The 22,379-nt window shown below is 41.3% G+C and overlaps 1 protein-coding gene across 4 annotated transcripts in view; it reads right to left on the reverse strand.

Moving 5' to 3' along the window:
• The window catches only part of LOC149246037 (uncharacterized), a 223,517-nt gene extending 201,459 nt beyond the window's left edge, over positions 1–22,058 (reverse strand). For 2 of the 4 annotated variants that reach the window (XR_016266515.1, XM_089457823.1), the window contains exon 1: positions 21,508–22,057. Coding sequence is in view for 3 of the 4 variants with exons in the window: in XM_089457823.1 (XP_089313949.1) it covers positions 21,508–21,963 (456 nt within the window). In the remaining variant the exon portion in view is untranslated. Of the gene's footprint in view, positions 1–21,507 lie in introns of all 4 variants that reach the window. The other 2 variants (XM_089457824.1, XM_089457822.1) reach the window with 2 other exon arrangements.
• Between the last annotated feature and the right edge of the window lie 321 nt (positions 22,059–22,379).

The raw sequence follows: 22,379 nt of genomic DNA on the forward strand, positions 1-22,379 counted from the left end.
AACCGCTCCTTCTTATCCCTTTTAGCGAATGAATTCTTAGCAACTTTGAGGAAAGCCTTCTGTCCCAAGTGTCTACTATAACCGTTCTCAACAAAGACATTAAGGAGATGGGATTTCTCCTCCTCGAAGCTCTTTTCATCAGAGATCCTTAAGGCACGAGTAGCAAGGGTGTTGAGAACCCCCAACTTCTGAGCAGGGAAATGGTGGGAACTAGCATGAAGATATTGCTCCGTATGAGTTTTCTTACGAAACACACGGTGGGAGAGGGAACCATCACTATTCTTAGAGATAAGAATATCCACGAAAGGGAGGCAGCCATCGGTTTCTTGATCCTTAGTGAACTTAATGGCCGAGGATTGACTATTGAGATGATCAAAGAAGAGGTCTAACTCCTCTTGGCCATGAGACCAGATGACATTAGTGTCATCTACATATCTCTTCCAAAGCTTAGGCAGGAGGCGGGCTGAGTTAAGAGCCTTGGATTCAAAATCCTCCAGAAAAAGATTCGCAACGACAGGGGAAAGGGGAGAGCCCATAGCGACCCCACAGGTTTGCTCAAAGAAGCATCCCTATAAATGAGGCCATGGAAGTGATCAACCGTCTAACCGATCCTGATATCGCTCGGTTAGTTGAGATCTGCCTCACTTCGACCTTTTTCAGTTTTGAAGGTGAGTTCTTTGAGCAAACTTGTGGGGTCGCTATGGGCTCTCCCCTTTCCCCTGTCGTTGCGAATCTTTTTATGGAGGATTTTGAATCCAAGGCTCTTAACTCAGCTCGCCTCCTACCTAAGCTTTGGAAGAGATATGTAGATGACACTAATGTCATCTGGTCGCATGGCCAAGAGGAGTTAGACCTCTTCTTTGATCATCTCAATAGTCAATCCTCAGCCATTAAGTTCACTAAGGAGCAAGAAACCGATGGCTGCCTCCCTTTCCTGGATATTCTTATCTCTAAGAATAGTGATGGTTCCCTCTCCCACCGTGTGTTTCATAAGAAAACTCATACGGAGCAATATCTTCATGCTAGTTCCCACCATCTCCCTACTCAGAAGTCGGGGGTTCTCAACACCCTTGCTACTCGTGCCTTAAGGATCTCTGATGAAAAGAGCTTCGAGGAGGAGAAATCCCATCTCCTTAATGTCTTTGTTGAGAACGGTTATAGTAGACACTTGGGACAAAAGGCTTTCCTCAAAGCTGCTAAGAATTCATTCACTAAAAGGGATAAGAAGGAGCGGATTCCTGGTGTCCACCTTCCGTTTGTTCAGGGGACCATAGATAGGATTGCGAGGATTCTTAAGAAGCATAATGTCCCCTCGACCTTTAGACCTCTCAACACCATTCATAAGTCCCTAAGATCGGTGAAGGATCCTATCGACCCCAAGGACATGAAAGGGGTTTATATTATTCCTTGTTCGTGTGGGACCCCCTATATTGGTGAGACTGGTCGCTCCATTAATCAGAGGATTAGTGAGCACGCAACTGACCTTAAGCATAGGAGGGCTAAGTCTTCTGCATTAGCAGAGCATGTGGAGAAAACCAATCATCATATCTGCATCGAAGAGGCTAGTGTTATTGCTAGAGTGTCCCAATTCCATCACCGAAAATTTAGGGAAGCGCTTGAGATTGAAAAAAGGCCGAACAATCTCAATAGGGAGGATGACTGGAAGATCAGTAGTTGTTGGGTCCCAACCCTCTCCTCCTAGTCGTTGTCTTCCTGTCTTCCCCTCCCTTTGTCTAGGTTTTTTCTTTTTGCTTTTTAAATTTTCCCCTGGTTTTCTATTTCTTGTGGCCTTTTGTTCTCCATGATTGATTTAGCTGGCATAGAAAATTATCTGGAAATTAATCTATGATAATTTTAACCCTTAAATCAACCTTAATTTTTAAAATAAAATTTTAGTTATTAGAGTTTTCTTTCCTCACATTAAATTACTTTAATATTTATATATTAAATATTAAATTAGAATTAATTTATTTTTAATTATTTTATTTATAAGTGTTTGTCCCTTTTCAATAAATATAACTATATATTCCTATAACTAATGACTCTAATAATTTTTAGATTTAATTCACTTACCACTAATTTAAATATTTAAAAACTTTTTAACTATTAATTTAAAATTGATTTATTTTGTAATTAATTTATGTTAATATATATTTATAAAAATATGTCCCTTTAACTTATTATTGATCAAAATATATTTAACTATTTATAGATTATCTAATTTACTTTTATAACTAACTAATAATTATATATAATAACTTTATAACTAACAATTTTAAGTTAATTTATTTAATTTATTTTAATATATATTAATTTAAAATTAATTAAAATTAATTTATTTCAATATATATTTATAAATACATGTCCTTTTAACTTATATTTTGATTAAAATATAATTTAACTAATTTTGGATTACTCTATAACTAACTAATATTTATAATAACTTTGATAACTAACAACTTTAGATTAATTTATTTTATGATTTAAATTTTACTTATTCTAATATATTTTTATAATTATAAAATGACCCATTTCGTATTTTAATAAGAATATTGACTTATTTAATAAAGTTTTTAACCCTTATCCAAGTCAACTAGCCGTTTCCCGGTCGAATCTAACCGTTGTCATTATAGTTGTTACCTGGTCTAGAATGTTCTGCTATCTATTTAATATGCATAAGCGAGATCTGTTCATTCAACTTGTCTTGACGTTGAACCACACTAGTTGGTTCGAAACGCGTCGACAAATGAAACATCATGTGATTTACGCCGAAGGAATCTCTATTAAAGTGATATTCCTTTCAACGTTGCAAGGAATAATCCATTTTTCCAGCTTGTTGTTGATGTTATTGCAATTGTTGGCTCAAGGTACAAAATCCCTTCTTATGATGACTTTAGAGGCCGCATTCTTCAAGAGGAAAAGGTTGACTGCACCAAAAGATTGGAGGGGTTTAGGGCATCATGGGCACAAACAGGGTGCACTGTGATGTCAAATGGTTGCACTGGCCAAAAGGGGAGAACCCTTATAAACTTCTTGGTTAGTTGTCCCAAGGGGACAATGTTTATAAAATCTATTGATGCATCTTTACATATCAAAGATACAAAATTATTATGTAATTTACTGGATATGTTTATTTTGGAGGTGGGGGCAGAACATGTTGTCCAAGTCATAACGGACAATGCTGCAAATTATGTTGTTGCTGGCAGAATGCTTATGGAGAGGCATCCTACTTTATTTTGGACACCTTGTGCTACACAGCGTATTGATTTGATGTTGGAGGACATAGGAAAATTTTCCTTTGTCAAAGATATTGTTGATTCATCATTAAGCATTACAAAATTTATATATAATCATGCACCTGTGCTTAGCTTGATGAGAACACTCACCAACAACAAGGAGTTGGTGTGCCCTGCCATTACACGATTAGCCACTAGTTTCATATCTCTTCAATGCCTCTTGAATTCTATGTGGGATGTAAAGAGAATGTTTCTTTCAGAGGAGTGGCGTGCTTTGACAATGAGCCGCAAACCAGAGGGAGAGGCCATATGCAAATTAGTTTCATACTAGGAAGACTTCTGGGCGAGAGTGGAATAGGTTTGCACCGTTACTGAACCTTTGGTAAAGGTTCTTCGATTAGTTGATGGTGAGAAGCCAACGATGGGCTATTTGTATGAGGCCATGGACAGGGCCAAAGAATCCATTCGGGCCTACTATGATGATAAGGGAGATGAGGGGTTTTAGAAACAACTCCTCCTATGGGAAGTGATTGATGAACGATGGAACAACACACTCCATCGTCCCATTCATGCTGCAGGGATCTACCTGAACCCCGCATTTTCTTACCCATGTGGGTTCTTATTTGATGCTGAGATCATGGATGGATTCTTAACCTGTGTTCAAAGGATGGTGCGATCTCCAGCAGAACGTGCAGAAATCTCCAAAGAAATGGAGATATACAGGATGGCAAGTGGCACATTTGGCTTTGAGATGGCTGTAACTGATAAGAAGACTACAATGCCAGGTATTTTCAAATTTCATTGTCTCTTCAAGTTCATAACTTCATACTTTGCTTCAACTTTCAAATTTCATTTTTTTCTTATGTTTATCTTATTTGTATTTTTGTTGTAGATGCATGGTGGACTCGCTATGGTGCCAGAGTACCCCATCTGCGAAAGCTTGCCATTCGAATCCTCAACCAAACATGTAGCTCCTCAGGATGCGAGCGCAACTGGAGTGTATTTGAAAAAATACACAACAAGAAGCGCAACAAGGTAAACTTAAAACTTAAAATATTCCAAATTTCCAATTAATTTTTTGAATTCATTAAATAATATTTTTTATAATTATTATTTTATGATCTTTGTACAGGTTGGAGACCCAGCGACTTAATGACATGGTCTATGTCTACTACAATCTTCGATTGTGGGTGAAGCAACTTGAGAGGATACCTGATATGGAGGCCATCTCATTGGATGGGATTGACACCACTGATGCATGGAGGGTTGAGGCCGAGAGGCCTCCATAGGGTCTGTCGATGATTGGTTAGAGCATGAGGTAGTGGAAAGCGTAAAGGGGGAGGAGGAGGAGGAGCAACAGGAGGAGGAGGTGTACCCCTGCCACAAGTAGAGGACGTGGTCTACCTCCTGTACAATGTTGCACGAAGCGGGGATGTTTTTGGAAGCGGGGACGCAGAAGCGTCATTTTCCAAAAATCCAGGAAGAGAAGCGTCTGCGGAAGCGTCTGCGAAAGCGTCTGCTATATATATATATATTTATATATTTATATTTTTTTGCATTTATACTCAAAACAAACATCCCAAATACCAAATTAGTTGTAGAAGACATGAAAACATGCATATTTTTGCATAAATCAAGATAGATATAGCATCCATTGTATATTAACGATTAATTATTCGAGCATCAACCGTTTAGATGCGTCAACCATCTAGAATCTAGATTCTTCTCCTCTTGTCTAGCCTTTGCCTCTACCTCGATTGTCTAGGGATATTAGTCAACATTGCCCAATTTTGATCAAACTACCTAATTCAAGACTTAAAATATGGTAGAAAAAGCTTAACATACTTGATCGATGATTTTGACTTGATTGAAAGGTAATTTTTTGCTAAGGGCGTGCCGTGTGACAAAGGAGTTCAACAATTAACACCACCAACACTAGGGTACATATAGGGCTTGGTGCTCTTAATTAAATGCTAATCGCATACCTTCATGCTTGATATAATCTAATGAAATACCACAATCCCATTGATCCTGAATTCCTGAAAACTGTTAAGTCTGCTGAATTTTAATTAGGATATGAAATTCTATTTTCTCCATATGAAGTCCAATGAGGCTGGAACCACTCTCAAACATCCTGAGTCATTTCATGGTAATGTTAAAAATTTAAGTAAAATGATGAAAATGAAAAATAAATGAGAATGTCACTTTTACTTTAAGAATTTAACATTACCATGAGGGAGCATCTACTATATTTATATTTTTTTATATTTTTTTTGCCTTCACTCCTCACCCTAACCCAAGGTGGACCCACCCCCAACAAGCAAACTCACCTAAAATTTTAAAAAATAAAAATAAAAACGATTTTCTAAACAGCGCAGCGCTTTTCCGAAATCGTACGGGAAGCGTACGCTTCGCCCTCCGAAGCGCCGTACGAAGCGTGCTTCGTATGAAAGCTTCAAAAATTTCCAGGAAGCGTCCAAAACAAGCAAAGTCGTGCTTCCGAATTTTGGAAGGGCGCTCCCGGTGATGCTTCCTGGACGCATCTGCACGAGACGCACTTCGGGCCTTAGAACCGTGGGGGGGGGACACTTCCTGCAACATTGTTCTTGTAGCTCCTAGTTCTTCAGCTTCTAAAGCACAGCAGAATCCACTACCAACTCCACCGACATCTACATTTAGAGGGAAAGGGAAAGCTATTGCATTTGCTCGCAAGAGGGGCAGAGGAAATTAGTGGTATTAGTTATTTGGTTCATTTCATTGTATATGGCATTATGACTCATGATATGATCTACATTATTATATTTTTTGTTGATATTTCGAAACTGAGTTGGGAGTCAGGAGTCAGGGCTTACTATTCAGGACATGATTCACTGTTATGTGTGATGTAGCACTAGAAATGATATTACACATCTTATATATTAGTTCTTTTATCATATTTATGTGTCAATGTATTTATTTTGTGTTGTAGATGCTTTAGATATTAAAAAAATTGAAAAAAAAAATGAATATTTTTGTATTTTACGATTTTTTCCCGATTTTTACAATTTTTTCCCCTCGCTGATTTACTCCCAATAATGATTTTCACAACATTGTAAAAAACCTCCTAGGATGAAATTCATCATCAAAATTATAGGCTTACCTAGGTTGTTACATAGACTCAAGGTTTTACTAAGATCATTTACATTACATAACTTGCAGAATGGGTTGATCATGACACATGGACTGCTAAAAGGTGATCCGATCCTGTCGAAAAATTTCGTATTTTTGCTTCCTTGGAATTTTGACAATTTGAGTTCAACAATCTTCAACAACCAAGAAGATATATTGGTCATACAACAGAGTTTAGGGGAGATTCATCTTCTCATCTTGTATCTAACAAGGGGGGAATTGATAGTCAGCTACTAGTTTCAAAGTCATATCAAGCAAGCCTGAGCCACATTTAGAACCAGAGCCAGCTGCTAGAGCCTAGAGCCAAAGTTAGCTAGAGCCAAATTCATGGTTGTAGCCAGAGACAAACTCGTGTTCCATGAGCATGATTTGGTTGGTGGCCAACCTTAAACCACCACTGGCAAAAGACTTCTACTCTACTACCCATTTCATCAGTTTGTGGTCATCTTTAAACCATCATCAGGGAGCACTTCCATTTTGCAAAAGATTTCAGATTCTAGCTAGAATCAGAATTGTTCAAGGAACTGCTTCGAGCCAAGTTCCAGAGTTGGTGGTCAGCCTTAAACCACCACTAATAAAAGACTTCGGGTTTTGCTACGTTATTTGGTGTTTTTTCTACCTCATTTGGACTCACATACACCCCTTTGGGTAGGGACCAAATGTTGAAAACATAATCCTTTTGGGGTTATGTAAATTGGGCACATTCACTTGAGTGGAAGGCGAAAAGCCTCAAGTGAATGCGAACAGGCATGAGAAGTCCAAGAGACCTTGTAAGTTGAATCCAATGGTCACCAAATATGTATAATGTTGATTTTGGGTAGCATCGGATGTGCTCTAGCTCCGAAATTTTGTGGCGGGGATAGAACACATAAGATCTCCAAGACAGAGAAATCGTTTGGAGAAATTCCACCCAGATTGTGAGTTATTAAAATCATTAATATTTTTAATGGGGTTAATAAGTCTAAACTTAGGAAAATAAAAATATTAATGAGTATTAATAAAAATATGGGTGAGAAGCTTCTAAGAGATGTGGATCAAGTCTATTTTAATCTTAGCCGTTGATTAGGGACTTAATCTCGGTCATTGATTCATCAATAGGAAAAGTATAAGAGGGGGCTTGAAGGTCAGTTGGAGATACACCAAGTGATCAAATCAATTTGATTTTTCTGGGGCGTTGTTTGCTGAAAAATTCGAACTAGTGATCTGAGTTGCAGTGAGAGGGGCTGAAGCAGAGATTTGGATCAGAAAGGAGTTCTGAGCCAAAGAGTACCAGGCAGAGAGGCAGCAGTAGCATCAGAGAGGCAGCGCAAAAGCCTACGCAGCCCAGGAGGGGCTCACGCAACGCTAACGCGAGCCAGGACGGTCTCTTGCAGTGGCAGCGCAGGATATTTGTCAGAAGCCAGAGATTTTGCTGAAGAAGCGAAGTTTTGAGCCGGGAGGCCTGAACAACAGCCTTCCTTCAGCAAATTGATCCTGCAGAAGGGGTGACACAATGTCCTAGAGGCAAGATGCTGGCCCAAGCAGTGATTGCGCTGGGATTTCGCAGTGTTTGCCGGAGTCAAGCCACTCAATGGATCAGTTGTGACTTGGAGAACGACCAAAACCCTCGTATGTATTTCTTGTCGCTGTGATTTCTCTGTAAGGTTAGCCGATGTGAGAGGCAACCTGTTGTACTCAGATTCTGCGTGCTTAATAATACAAACCCTTTATCTGCTGCACCATTTTTCCTGCATTGGGTTTTTCCGGGGACGTGTTGTCCAAAAATAACAGTGTCCCTTGTGTGCTTGTCTCATCTATTGTTTCAGTTTATGATTTGTACATCAATGTAGTCTGCAATAGTGTTTTTCATCATTGTTTATAAAATAACTTGAATGAAATAACAAGTAGGAGATGATAAACCAGTGACTGCAGTAGGATTTCTGTTTGTATAGATTCACAAATTTTCACATGGTATCAGAGCATTGCATATCATAGGATACTTGTTAAAATTGGCAACCAGGGCAAAACTTCATGTGGGTCATCTTATTCATGGCTGATAATATTTTTATTAGATTCCTCTCGTCGAGAGGTGTAAGATTGATATAAAGATCATCCGATTCTGATAAGTATTCATGGAGATATGAATTTATTTTGATTATGGAATTATTATCAAGCCGACCTACAACTCATGTAGGCTCAGAAGCCCAACAGTCGCATCTATTCACCCACCAACGTTGTGTATAAATATAAGAGGACTTTTCCTCATTTGGACTCACTCATCTCATCACATCTCTCTCTCTCTACTGCGCAGATATGAGTCTCTTCTCTACTGCGCTGAAATGGGTCTCTCTCTCTCACACATGTGAAGCCGGAAGCTGTTGAATTTGAAGCTGCAACTGCAGAAGTAAAGATTGACTTGCGTGGCCTAGAAGATCTCCTCTTTGGAACTGCGTTGTAGGTTCATCTGAACCTCCTTTGAAAGCCGCAACTTTTGGTGGTGGAATGAAGTCAATCCGATGAACGGTTTGCAAGATATCGACTGCCCTAGTTTGAAGCCGGAAACTGCTGAAACTGAAGCTGCAACTGCAGAAGTAAAGATTGACTTGTGTGGCCTAGAAGATCTCCTCATCTGAACTGCGCTGCAGGTTCATCTGAACCTCCTCTGGAAGCCGAAACTTTTGGTGGTGGAATGAAGTCAATCCGACGGTCGATTTGTGAGATATCGTCTGCCCTAGTTTGATAATGAAGCCGCTAATGCTGATGCTGCTGATCTAGGGTTTGCTACTGCTGATATGAATCAGATTTATTGTACTATTTCTCTCTACTGAATTATTGAAGATAAAAGAAGATTTGATCAAAGGGTTTCCCCACACATTGTGGGGTTTTTCCCTGGCTAGCCGCCACATCTTGTGTCTCTTGTCTTGGCTTGTTTTCTGTCGATCGTTTAATGTTCTATCTGCACTTTACTTTATGTACATGTGATTGTTAATCGGTGAAATATAATAAGAAAAAGAAGTAAACTGTTATAAGCATAGAACATACCATAACTTAACATGGTATCAAAGCTGAGGTGAAGACAAAGCCCGAGCAAGAGCAAGAGCAATCATCGAAGAGAATATTGGCAAGGCTATCCTAAAAGAACTATGGGGTCCTCAACAATCTTTCTTGTTGAAGACAAGCTCCGTGAGAAAGCTGACTATCACGGATGGAAGATGTTTATCGATCTAACCCTTGAGAATCAAGGAGTGTTGGATCATGTGAGAGGCAATATTGTTGAGCCTCCATCAAATGCAACCGCTGTTGCCTGGAACAAATGAAAAAATGGAGAAATCAAAACAATAGAAGATCATCCGGGACTCTATCGACAAGCACTTGGTGGCCTACATCTCTGAACTGGACACCTCCAAGGAAATCTACGATAGACTGGTGAGTTTATTTAAAGTTAATGATGCAAATCAAATTTTGTTTCTTAGAAATAAGCTGAGGGAAATCAAAAGGAAAGGCTGGACCTAAGGCTAGAAGAAAATGACGATGTTACATTTGCAATAAAGCAAGTCACTATGTATGAGATCATGAGCATCATGATGGATAAAATCATGGACATGGGCAGCATGATGATAATCATGATTAGAGAAGCATGGTACAGTATGCAGTGGTGCAACTCGAAATCCCTCTGATGGCAATCAAAGGAATGACAAATTCAACAGCAAAGGTAAGAGGAGAGCTGGGAATCAAGGAAGAGGACAAGCATTCAAGAAGGCTAGAAATTCTAGGATGTATTAAATGCACCTGACCTCAAAAGGAACCTGGTGTCCATCTTGGCAATGGAAGACAGAGGCTTCAAGGTAACCTTCAACAATGGCAAGGTATGTATATGGAAAAATAATGTTAAAGATGCCTTTACTCTTGGGTTTAGTGTTGATTCATTATATCAGGTCGATGGAAGTCCGCTAGGTGTCATGTCTTGTGACACATCTCTTTAGTCCGAACTTTGGCATCGAAGGTTTGCCCACCTTCATTACAAAGCTCTACCCAATGTAAGACAGATGGTAACAGAGATGCCCGAATTCCAAGTAGAGAAAGAAGGTGTATGTCTGGGATGTGCCTAAGGAAAGCTCAAAAGGGGACCATTCCCCTCAAGCCAAAGCAAGACCTCCGATATATTACAATTGGTTTACTCAGGCACACCTGAGGTTGGCATTAAGAGGGAGACTACTACACCACATACTCCTGAGCAGAATGGTGTGGTGGGAAGGAAGAACCACACGATGATGGAAGCTATCCGGGCCATGCTACATGATCAAAGACTTCCAAAGTTTCTATGGGCTGAAACTGCAAACACTGCCGTATATGTACAAAATCAATGCCCTCATCAAGCATTGGGTTCCAAGACTCCTGAAGAAAAATTCACCGGTAAGAAACCTGATGTTTCTCATTTTAAAATTTTTGGAAGCCCTGTATACTTTCATGTGCCGAAAGAGAAAAGAAATCAATTGGGTGCATCTGGAAAGAAGGGAATTTTCGTGGGCTATGGTGAAAATACTAAAGGTTATAGAATCTATGTAGCCGGTCAAAGGGAAGTCATAATTAGTCATGATGTCACCTTTGACGAAGATATGGCTCTCAGCAAGGTGATCAATCTTCCGACTTTGAGGAGCTCTCAAGAAGCCGACACCAGGGAACCGAAAGAAAAGGATGATGAATCAATGCCTGATGTAGAAGAACCCATGGATCCGATTGATCCTCCTCCATATGAGCCTTCCTCTTCTAGGAAGAGGCCTTCATGGCTTAAGGGGTTACTTGATGATGCTGAAGGACATGCTGCACCCCGAGGAACCTTTCGTGAAAGTAAGAAACCTAATAGGTATCAAGGATACCTGACCATCATGAGCACGATCATACAAAATGAGCCTTTGTCATTCTCAGATGTCGTCAAGCATAAAGTATGGAAGGATGCTATGACCGAAGAATATGAGTCTATCATAAAGAATGATGTTTGGGAAGTAGTTCCCAGACCCCAGGACAAGACTGTTGTTACTTCCAAATTGCTTTACAAGATAAAGCATGCAGCAGATGGAAGCACGGAAAAGTATAAGGCTTGTTTTGTTGCTCGAGGATTCTCCCAAAAGGAAGGTATAGACTATGATGAGATATTTGCACCTGTTGCCAGATATACGACCATCCGCTCGATCATAGCCCTTGCCGCTTCACAAGGATGGAACCTACATCAGATGGATGTCAAGACTGCGTTCTTGCATGGCTCGATCAAAGAAGAGGTCTACGTGGAGCAACCCGAAGGATTTGAGATTTATGATTGAAAATCTCATGTATGCAGGTTGAAGAAGGCTCTCTATGGGCTGAAGCAAGCACCCCGAGCATGGTATGAGAGGATCGATAGCTACTTGATGAAGCTGGGATTCACTAGGAGTGAAGCTGATCCTAACCTTTACTTTAAGGTTGAAGATGACAAGCCTCTCATACTGGTGTTGTATGTGGATGACCTCTTTCTACCAAGTGCAAACCCTCTCATTCACAAATGTAAGAGGGAGATGGCTTCTGAATTTGAAATGAAGGACCAAGGACTTGAAGTGTGGCAGAAGCCAAGGGAAATTTTCCTATCTCAAGGAATATATGTGGTAAATATATTGGAAAGATTCGGTATGATGGACTGCAAGCCTGTGACTACCTCGAGGATCTTAACTTTTAGAAGTTATATGGTAGTGATGTCGGACCAGACTTGGGAAATGCCTCTGAGTTTCAAAAACTCATTCGCATTGATGTTCTTGGTGAACCTCCGTCCGAAGTCTTGCAGTTAGCATTGTGAGCTCATATTTGGTTGAGCCTCACTGGATTGATGCCAGGAATCTTCTGAGATGTCTTCAGGACACAATCTCTCATGGATTAAGATACACTGTCGGAGATGTGAGACTACTTGGATATACTGATGTTGATTAGGCAGGCAGTGTGGTGGACCGTAAGAGCACTTTCGGGTACTGTTTCACCTTGGGATCTACTTCGATATCTTGGATGAGCAGGAAGCAGAAGTCGGTGGCTTTGAGCACCGCCGAAGCAGGATATATTGTTGCTAGCATAACCTCGTGTGAGGCAGTCTAGTTGCGAAAGCTCTTCAATGAGCTGTTTGGATTTACATTGGATACCACTGTGATTCTCTGTAACAACCAGAGGTGGGATTCGATTATTGAGGAATCCTGAATTCGTCAATTGCTCCAGCAGATAGACATCATCTGGGATATGGTACGTCGATGAGCAAGGAAGCTCCATCACATTAAGATGATGTACAGGTTGATACACCTTGTCAAAGCCCCGAGGAAAGATCTAATCTGTGATTTTCCCAAATGACTTGGAGTCGGCAAGAAACCTTTGTACAAGGGTCCTGCATGTTGCATACATTGAGCTCTGGGAGCTCTGAGGGCTTGCGGTTCCTACTGGAGCAACATATGACCACAAGGTGACTCACCCTCCCCTGGTGGTGCACACTGGAACAAGATGATTCGCTCTCTTGTGGGACAAGATGATTCACTCTCTTGTGGAACAGGATGATTCGCTCTCCTGTGTAGCAGGATGATTAGTTCTCCTGTGAGGCCTGGATTGATGTGTTCTCCATGGCAGCCTGGATTGATGTGTTCTCCACGGCGATTGTAGCAGGATTGATGTGTTCTCCTGTGAGGCCTGGATTGATGTGTTCTCCATGGCAATTGTAGCAGGATTGATGTGTTCTCCTGTGAGGACAGGATTGATTAGTTCTCCTGTCGAGGCATCCTACCCATGCAGTCTGGGACTCATGGGAAGTACCTCTCATCTGATCAATGAGCAGGGAAATGAAGTTAGGGACCATAGTAGTACCGATGGACGCATCGTTGTAACTACCGTACTCCCTACGCTAGGATGACCTCCATTGATCTGGGATCAATGATACTGGTCTGGGACCAGTGGTAGGAGTTGTACCATACTATGACGCTAACTTCGGGTCGGTTGAGACTGGTCTGGGATCAGTGGTACATACTCTGAGACTGACTTTGAGTCAGTGGAGGATGATATTGGTCTGGGACCATTGGAGTTGTACTCACTATGACGCTGACTTTGGGTTGGTTGAGACTGGTCTGGGACCAGTGGTACATACTCTGAGACTGACTTTGAGTCAGTATGATACATCCTCGATCATTTCTTCTTCTTCATAATTCGGACAAAAGCAGAGCAGAACAGAACAATGCAAGAGCAGAGCAGAACAGAGCAAAACAGTACAGATCAGTGCAGGGCAGAACAAGACAAAGCAGAGCAGGCAGAATAGAGCAGAGCAGGGCAAGGGTCAGGCTGTAGAGGGCAGTGCATTTGATGGATGAATAGTAACGAATGATAGACAGATTGCAGATGAAGTTCTCCATGGTTGAGAGGAAGTGTTAAAATTGGCAACCAGGGCAAAACTTCATGTGGGTCATCTTATTCATGGCTAATAATATTTTTATTAGATTCATCTCGTCGAGAGGTGTAAGATTGATATAAAGATCATCCGATTCCGATAAGTATTCATGGAGATATGAATTTATTTTGATTATGGAATTATTATCAAGCCGACCTACAAGTCATGTAGGCTCAGAAGCTCAACAATCGCATCTATTCACCCACCAACGTTGTGTATAAATATAAGAGGACTTTTCCTCATTTGGACTCACTCATCTCATCACATCTCTCTCTCTCTACTGCGCGGATATGAGTCTCTTCTCTACTGCGCTGAAATGGGTCTCTCTCTCTCACACATGTGAAGCCGGAAGCTGTTGAATTTGAAGCTGCAACTGCAGAAGTAAAGATTGACTTGCGTGGCCTAGAAGATCTCCTCTTTGGAACTGCGTTGTAGGTTCATCTGAACCTCCTTTGAAAGCCGCAACTTTTGGTGGTGGAATGAAGTCAATCCGATGAACGGTTTGCAAGATATCGACTGCCCTAGTTTGAAGCCGAAAACTGCTGAAACTGAAGCTCCAACTGCAGAAGTAAAGATTGACTTGCGTGGCCTAGAAGATCTCCTCATCTGAACTGCGCTGTAGGTTCATTTGAACCTCCTCTGGAAGCGGAAACTTTTGGTGGTGGAATGAAGTCAATCCGACAGTCGATTTGTGAGATATGGTCTGCCCTAGTTTGATAATGAAGCCGCTAATGCTGATGCTGCTGATCTAGGGTTTGCTACTGCTAATATGTATCAGATTTATTGTACTATTTCTCTCTGCTGAATTATTGAAGATAAAAGAAGATTTGATCAAAGGGTTTCCCCACACATTGTGGGGTTTGTCCCTGGCTAGCCGCCACATCTTGTGTCTCTTGTCTTGGTTTGTTTTTTGTCGATCGTTTAATGTTCTATCTGCACTTTACTTTATGTACATGTGATTGCTAATCGGTGGAATATAATAAGGAAAAGAAGTAAACTGTTATAAGCATAGAACATACAATAACTTAACAATACTGAAGCCATCAATCGGGAGATCCAGCAAATCTGCTATAGAGAGGCAGTTGTCCCGAGTGACAGCATTGTTCCAGAGCCAAAGACGCAAAGGGAGAGTGATGCAGTGCAGAAGAGGTGACGCAGAGGCTCACGCAATGCATGCGTCAGCATTCTGAGCCAGGTGAGGGTGACGCAGTAGCTGGGAGGAGCCCACGCAGTAACTGTGTTAGCTATCTAGGCCAACGCAAAAGCAGAGAGGGGCAGATCAGGCTCACATAGAGCCACATCATCTTTCTAGACCAGGAAGGAGTGACGTAGTGGCCAAGAGGAGTTGATCTAGCTCACGCAGTGATTGCGCAGAGCCAGAGGAGCTCAAATTCTTCAGTTGTCGGGGCAGTAGGAGCAGTGCAGATTCGATTTGAGGTGTTGGTGGGACGTTGTTGCTGCTGGTGCAGAATAGTGTCTATGGAGACGAAACCGAGGTAGAGGGAGTCACTGCCTTGATGGATTTCCTGCCAAAAGAAATCTAAGTATGGGTTGCTGAGCAGTAGCAAAGGAGGATTAGTGAAGGGGTGATTCGACATTATTTTGCGCGAGGATTTCCGTGAAGGAAATCAGGACTCGGATGGAGTCTAGAAAGAACTTGTTCCTTAGAGGATTTCTAGCGCCAAAGAAATCCAGATCTAAGTCTTGCTGGGGCAGCAATACAAGAGGGAGAAGAGAATCTGTTCTACACTTATTTGAGCAGAGATGGCAGTCAATGGACTGAAGGATCTGGACAGATTGGATGGAGCATCCAACTTTGTCATCTGGAAGGTCAGGATCCTGGCAGTCTTGGACAAGAATCGCATCAAGGATTATGCCTTGAAAGTGGTGGTTGCACTGGTCAATGTTGATACTCTCAAGAAATACGAGGAGGCTCCAGCGAAGACGAAGTGCATGATCCTGGACGGGGTCAAGGATCATGTGATCCCACATATTGCTGAAAAAAAAACTGCAAGGGAAATGTGGGAGGCCTTGACCACCTTGTATGAGAGAACTTTCGTTCAACGGAACATGTTGCTTGAGAATCAGCTGAGACAATATCAGATGCAGAAGGGAGAAGAAATCAATCCCTTCCTTCTCAAGTTGCAAGCGATTCGAGACCGGCTGACTTCCGTGGGGTCGACACCAGATCCTAGGTTCATGGTCAGGACTGCCCTGAATGCAGTCACTAAACACTGGGAGACCTTTGTCCAGAGCATCTTGGGCAGGGCTTCTCTCCCCAGTTGATGTGGCCAGCTCTTTGACAAGAAGAGATCAGGGGGTTAACCAAGGCAGGAAGTAGCGATAAAGGAGTCAAAGTCAAGAAGGAGGATGTAGCTCTCGCATCAATGGGACGGCAAGGGCAGCGGAAGAGGAAAAAGAAAGGCATAACCAAAGTCAGATGCTTTAGGTGTGGGGAACTGGGACATTTCGCCACTCAATGCCCTCGGAAGAAGGGCAAGGAAGAGAAGTCTGACTCGAAGGCTGCTCCAGCGAAAGCTGACAAGGAGGATCATGACGAGGATTATGCCATGAGTGCTCATGCACCTCTGGAGAAGAGGTGAGGCGACATCGAGTTGTAGTCAGGAGGACTACATAGGGGCAGGATCCTTGAGGTGACCAAACTCTTGGATCACATATGGCTACGGGAGCACTTAATGACAGTAGCAGAATGACGGGAGTCAATTGGTGCGAGGGATGATGGAGCAACAGTGACAGAGCTAGAGTGCCAGAGTCTGAAGTAGCACAGTAGAGGTTGCAGCAGTGCGAGAGGCACAGAGCAGATTGCAGCAGCGTAGTAGCAGCAGAGGCTCAGCATAGATTAGCAGCAGAGGTAGCTTCAGCATCACAAGGCATTTAGACTGACCAACATGTCAACTTTTGGGTGACTTTTCAGTTGCTTACTTCTCAGCAACTGAGTTGCAGTGCAGCAGTTAGCAGTGCCAATGCTATGGGCAGCATATTGAGAGGGAGTTGTAGTACAGATGTAGCAGTGACAGTGGCAGTGTCATGGGCAGCAATACAGGATGCAGCAGTGCAGTGGATGAAGGGTAGTAGGCCAAGCATTAGCAGCACAAAGGACCGATGTCGTGGATCAGTGTGATTCTTCCATTGGGAAGTATTGCTAGAGCACATTCCTCGCTAAGAGGGAGTGGTGATTTTGGGTAGCACTGGATATGCTCTAGCTCCAAAATTTTGTGGAGGGGCTAGAATACACAAGATCTCCAAGACCCAGAAATCGTTTGGAGAAATTCCACCCGAATTGTGAGTTATTAAAATAATTAATATTTTTAATGGGATTCGTAAGTCTAAACTTAGGAAAATAAAAATATTAATGAGTATTAATAAAAATATGGGTGAGAAGCTTCTAAGAGACATGAATCAAGTCTGTTTTGATCTTAGTCATTGATTAGGGACTTAATCTCGGTTGTTGATTCATCAACAGGAAAAGTATAAGAGGGGGCTTGAGGGTTAGTTGGAGATACACCAAGGGTTAGTTGGGGATACACCAAGTGATCAAATCAGTTCAATTTTTCTAGGGCATGGTTTGCTAAGAAAATCGAACTAGTGATCTGAGTTGCAGTGAGAGGGGTAGAAGCAAAGATTTGGATCGGAAAGGAGTTCCAACCCAAAGAGTACCAGGCAGAGAGGCAGCATAGAAGCCTACGTAGCCCAGGAGGGGCTCACGCAATGCTGACGCAGGCCAAGAGGGTCTCTTGTAGTGGCAGTGCAGGATATTCGTCAAAAGTCCGAGATTTTGCTGGAGAAGCGAAGTTCTGAGCCAGGAGGGCTGAACAGCAATCTTCCTCCAACAAATCGATCCAACATAAAGGGTGACGCAGTGTCCTAGAGGCAAGACGTTGGCCCAAGCAGTGATTGCGCTGGGATTTCGCAGTGTTCGCCGAAGTCCAGCCACTCAAAGGATCAGTTGTGACTTGGAGAACGACCTAAACCCTTGTATGTATTTCTTGCTGCCGTGATTTCTCTGTAAGGTTAGCTGGTGTGAGAGGCAACCTGTTGTAACTTGTACTCAAATTCTGCTTGCTTAATAATACAAACGCTCTATCTGTTGCACCAGTTTTCCCGCATTGGGTTTTTCAGGGACATGTTATCCAAAAATAACAGTGTCCCTTGTGTGTTTGTCTCATCTATTGTTTCAGTTTATGATCTGTATGTCATTGTAGTCTGCAGTAGTGTTTTTCATCATTATTTATAATTAAAATAACTTGTTGAATGAAATAACAAGTAGGAGATGATAAACCAATGACTGCAGTAGGATTTACGTTTGTGTAGATTCAGAAATCTTCACATATAATATGTGTACCATTTGAGTAATAAAGCAACTCACAACATCCATGATGACACATTGAGCTTAAATGTTCGTCTTTTCATGAGTTGCCAACTATGTTGCATCTGTTGGTGATTGAATTTGCTTATCAACAATCTCCCAAAGGTCATTTTCTTTCAGCAGTAAGATAACCTTTTCCTTCTAGCACGGGAAGTTAGATGCTCCATCCAACCAGTCTTCAAACTTAAGATCGGTTGTTGCCATTACTAGATTTGATAATCATTGACTTGTGCTCAGTGCTTCCAACACCCACCAAAAAAGAAATATTCTCTTCGTGGATCTATATTTAGGTCCTTTAAAAGCAACCACAAAATTAATTCTCTATCAAACCCTTGATTGATACGGTCTTCCTCTCTCCCTCTAAAGTATGGCCTCCACCAATCACTATTGGTTGCAATCTGCTCTACACTTTCGTACAATTTGTTGACTCTATCGTTCTATGACTACTACACATGTTGTACAACAACCCTATCACTGTTGAACTTTGTTAGCACTATCATACCTCCCTGTCACCCACTATAGCCATCACATCATGTTGTTGCCTACATGCACATACGGCCAGTGTGTGACTTCTGGCTACTGGCAATTGTACTTTGCGTACGCCTCACACTGTATGTTTTGTGGTTTTCGAACCTGAAGTGTACGTTGTACAGTAGTTGTGGCCCCTTGCACTCTTCCTTAGACTTTGCACACTTAGATAAATGTCTTCCACCCAATCATTGAGATCTCATTATTTCATTGTCTTGTGCTCAAAATTTATCTTCTCCCTTAGTCTAGTCTTCCTTTTATAAGTTTGAGTTACTAATCAAGTCCACAACCCTAACCTCCAAAGTGATTGACAATTGAGATTAGATCTTAACATCACTTGAGATCAACGATTAAGATTCATCTAATTCACTATTGTGAATAACCTTTGCATTTCATTAGGTTAACTCACTTTTCTTATAAAATTCAAGTACTTTAATAATTGAAGTAATTGCTAAGGTTAAAGGATAATTAGGCGACTTCCACATGTCTAAACACTTAGACCCTTATATAAGTACCTACCTTAGCTATTAACATCAACAATTTAAAACCCTAGTTTGTAATATAAATGAGCATTTTCTTGATTTGGTGTGTTCGAAAAACCCATTAGAGCCTCTTTAGGTCAACCATAGTCTCTAGATTGAGTCATAGCTACCTTGAACCTAAATCTGGAATTTACCCCTTCATCCACCTCAAACCCTAATTGGTTATCTAGATCTGATGGATTTTCATTGTAGGGTCCTTGGGGAGCACTTAGCTTAAGATCCTTAGATAAATTGATCCCTAAGCCCTACCAAGGAAGCCTCCCCTTTGTCGGATTGTATCCATCACTAAAATGAGGGGATTTGTTACTAAGGTGATAGTGGTGAAACTCTCAAGTGTTGCACATTGTCTGGCTCATCTAGTGAGTCTTTGCACTAGGATGCTAGATTTTGCTATGACAGGGCCTTCTACGAGTGTAACTTATGATAAAATGTTGACTTGACCCAATTTTTACCAAAGGTGAATGTGTCGGGTCCTTTCCTTGAACTAGCAAACTTTCCTGCACAAAAAGAAAAGTTGAAGAAACACCTTGGTTTTGATGCAACTAATGAATATTGTCTTGTAGTGATACAAGCAATGAACCGAGGAAGAAATTGTAGTCATAGGCCCTCATTTATCACCTTGGTGGTGGTCAATGATCTATTGTTGCACATTTACGTGATAGATTCTGGCACATCAATCAATGTCATGTCCATCAAGGTGATGAATCTGGCACATCAATCAATGTCATGTCCATCAAGGTGATGAATCTGGCACATCAATCAATGTCATGTCCATCAAGGTGATGAATCGGTTTGTCCTCAAGACCAACCGGCCTTCTAGGAATGTATGTGCTATGGATTCAAGAGAAATTAAGGTGCGTGGCCTGATCAAGGATTTGCATGTGAAGTTGGACATCTACCCAAATATATATGTTTTGGAAGACGTAATTTTGGTTGATGTTCCAGATGTTTAGGGCATGTTGTTATTAAGAAAATGGACTGCAAGGTTGGGTGGCAGTCAACAGATGTATTTATCTTATGCCACCATTTTGACATGTGAAGGTACCTTTGTCACCTTATATAGAGAGCATCCTAGGAAGTACCATGTAAAGACCCAAATGAGCCTATGAATCAGTTGGTCTGCATAGAATATGATGAATTTGGAAATTATGCTATTCTAGCTCCCTCCTTAGCACAAAGATTAAGAATAAGAATCTAAAGTGAAGAGTAAGAAGAATTGGAAAATGCATTTTGATAGAGCTCAGTCTAGATCAGGTGCAAGTGCAGGTATTGTTTTACCTCCCCCTAGGGTGATACAACAAGTTTTGCATACATACTGGAGTCCGATACCATAAACAATGTGACAGAGCATGAAGCTTTGTTATGGTCCCGAGTTAGAATGAGACATGGGCATCAAAGTCCTAAAATTTACTCGATATTCAGATCTTGTGGTCACGTCAGTAAAGAATACCTATGGATCAGTGAGAACCCTGACTTCCTGGATTGCCGGATTCTGACAACTAGAGGGAAAGTTGCTAAAGATTAGACAGCTCTGTAACCAAATCTGGGCCAGCTTCTGAAAGAATCTGGGGTTCTAGTTCTTCCTCTTCTCTTCTACATCCTAATACTTCTCTAAATTCTGATCAATATTGTCAAGGAAATGTAGTAAGACCACCCAGAGATGCCAAGCGAGAAACTAAGTGCAGAGAACTGTCGTTGAACCCTCCAAACTATTCAGTGAATGGTGTCCACTGAACATTATGGTAATTGCTACCCAAAGCGTATGCCTATGGGGCCTGAATTTAGAATTCTGTTCGACGCTGTGATAAGTTAAGGCCACAGCCCATAAGTGAAATGCTGAAAGTCTTACACACTGAAATACCAGAATTCAAGGACATGGTCGTCTTGTGTAGCCCTTCACCAGGTACAGCAGACTTCCTTAGACTTAAGTGCCATGTCTAAGGGGTAGTAGGCCAGGGACTCGCACAAAGTCTCATCATCCCTTTGAAACTCGTACCATTCAGGTAGATGGTTAATACTAAGTCAAACTCACCAGTGAACAAGTGCCATGTTAGCTGTTAGCTACTCACGTGGAGCAGAGGATAGAAATGGAACAAGATAGCTTAACACTCGTCTACCTCGTTAACAATCCAATGCCCAGTTTGCTATTTTTACTTATTTGCAAGTCTAAATCTTACGAAAAATAGCGAAAATAAGCGACCGCTAAAATTTACATGTCAAGCAGCTTACAAGCGTGGTTTTTCCTGCATCTGGATGGGAGATGATGGCGAAATTCCTCCTCCTACTGATGTTATCTTTAAAACTGGGGGCATTGTCCTCTGTGCCTTCAACCGAGCTCTCTTCTTCCGTAGCTTCGCCATCCTGTTCTTCGATTGTTTGTCTTAAGCTACCATTTTCAGTCAACTGTAATCCATTTTCAGTGCTAATTTTTATGTGGACATCTCCTTCAATAGCTGGAGAGGGAGATAGGGCAGCTCTGTTGAGTGAAGCGTTTCGTTGTATGCAGTTAAGTGGGTCAAATTGCAGTGCATTAATGATTTTTTTGTTTGAGATGAAGCTGCTTGATTCAAAGTTTATGAATTTGGGTTTATAGACCAGGGCATTATTGGTGATGTTGGGATTGCAGCTAGTGAGGGTTGAAAGCGGAGATGGCGATTGAGATCGCATAGAGAGTAGGGTCGCCATTGTTGTTTGCCCACAGAAACAACAACCACCCTTAGGAACCTCAAGCCAAGCCAACAAAACCAAAAAGATATCATTGGATATGATGGATAAAATTAAGTGAAGGAGATTCGAGACTGAAAAAGCTTGCAATATGGTAAGAAAATGAGGGATAAATATTGTTCAAAGAGGAGCAGTGGCGTTTTCATATATATGGGTATCAGTTTAGAGTATCAATGTCCTTGGCAAGATGAAATAACATTGGTAAAATCAAACCCACTATTCTTAGTCCTATCGTTAATTAGAAAAATGTTTATTGATTAGGAAAGTGAGTAGCTATTCATATTTTTGAGGTTTGATTTGTAAATTTATTAAGAAAAATGTTTATTTATTAGGAAAGTGAGTAGCTATTCATATTTTTGAGGTTTGATTTGTAAATT

The sequence above is a fragment of the Pinus tabuliformis genome, chromosome 7, assembly GCF_031772625.1.
Source record: "Pinus tabuliformis cultivar Carrire ecotype Pingquan chromosome 7, CPIR1, whole genome shotgun sequence".
Classification (NCBI taxonomy): domain Eukaryota; kingdom Viridiplantae; phylum Streptophyta; class Pinopsida; order Pinales; family Pinaceae; genus Pinus; species Pinus tabuliformis.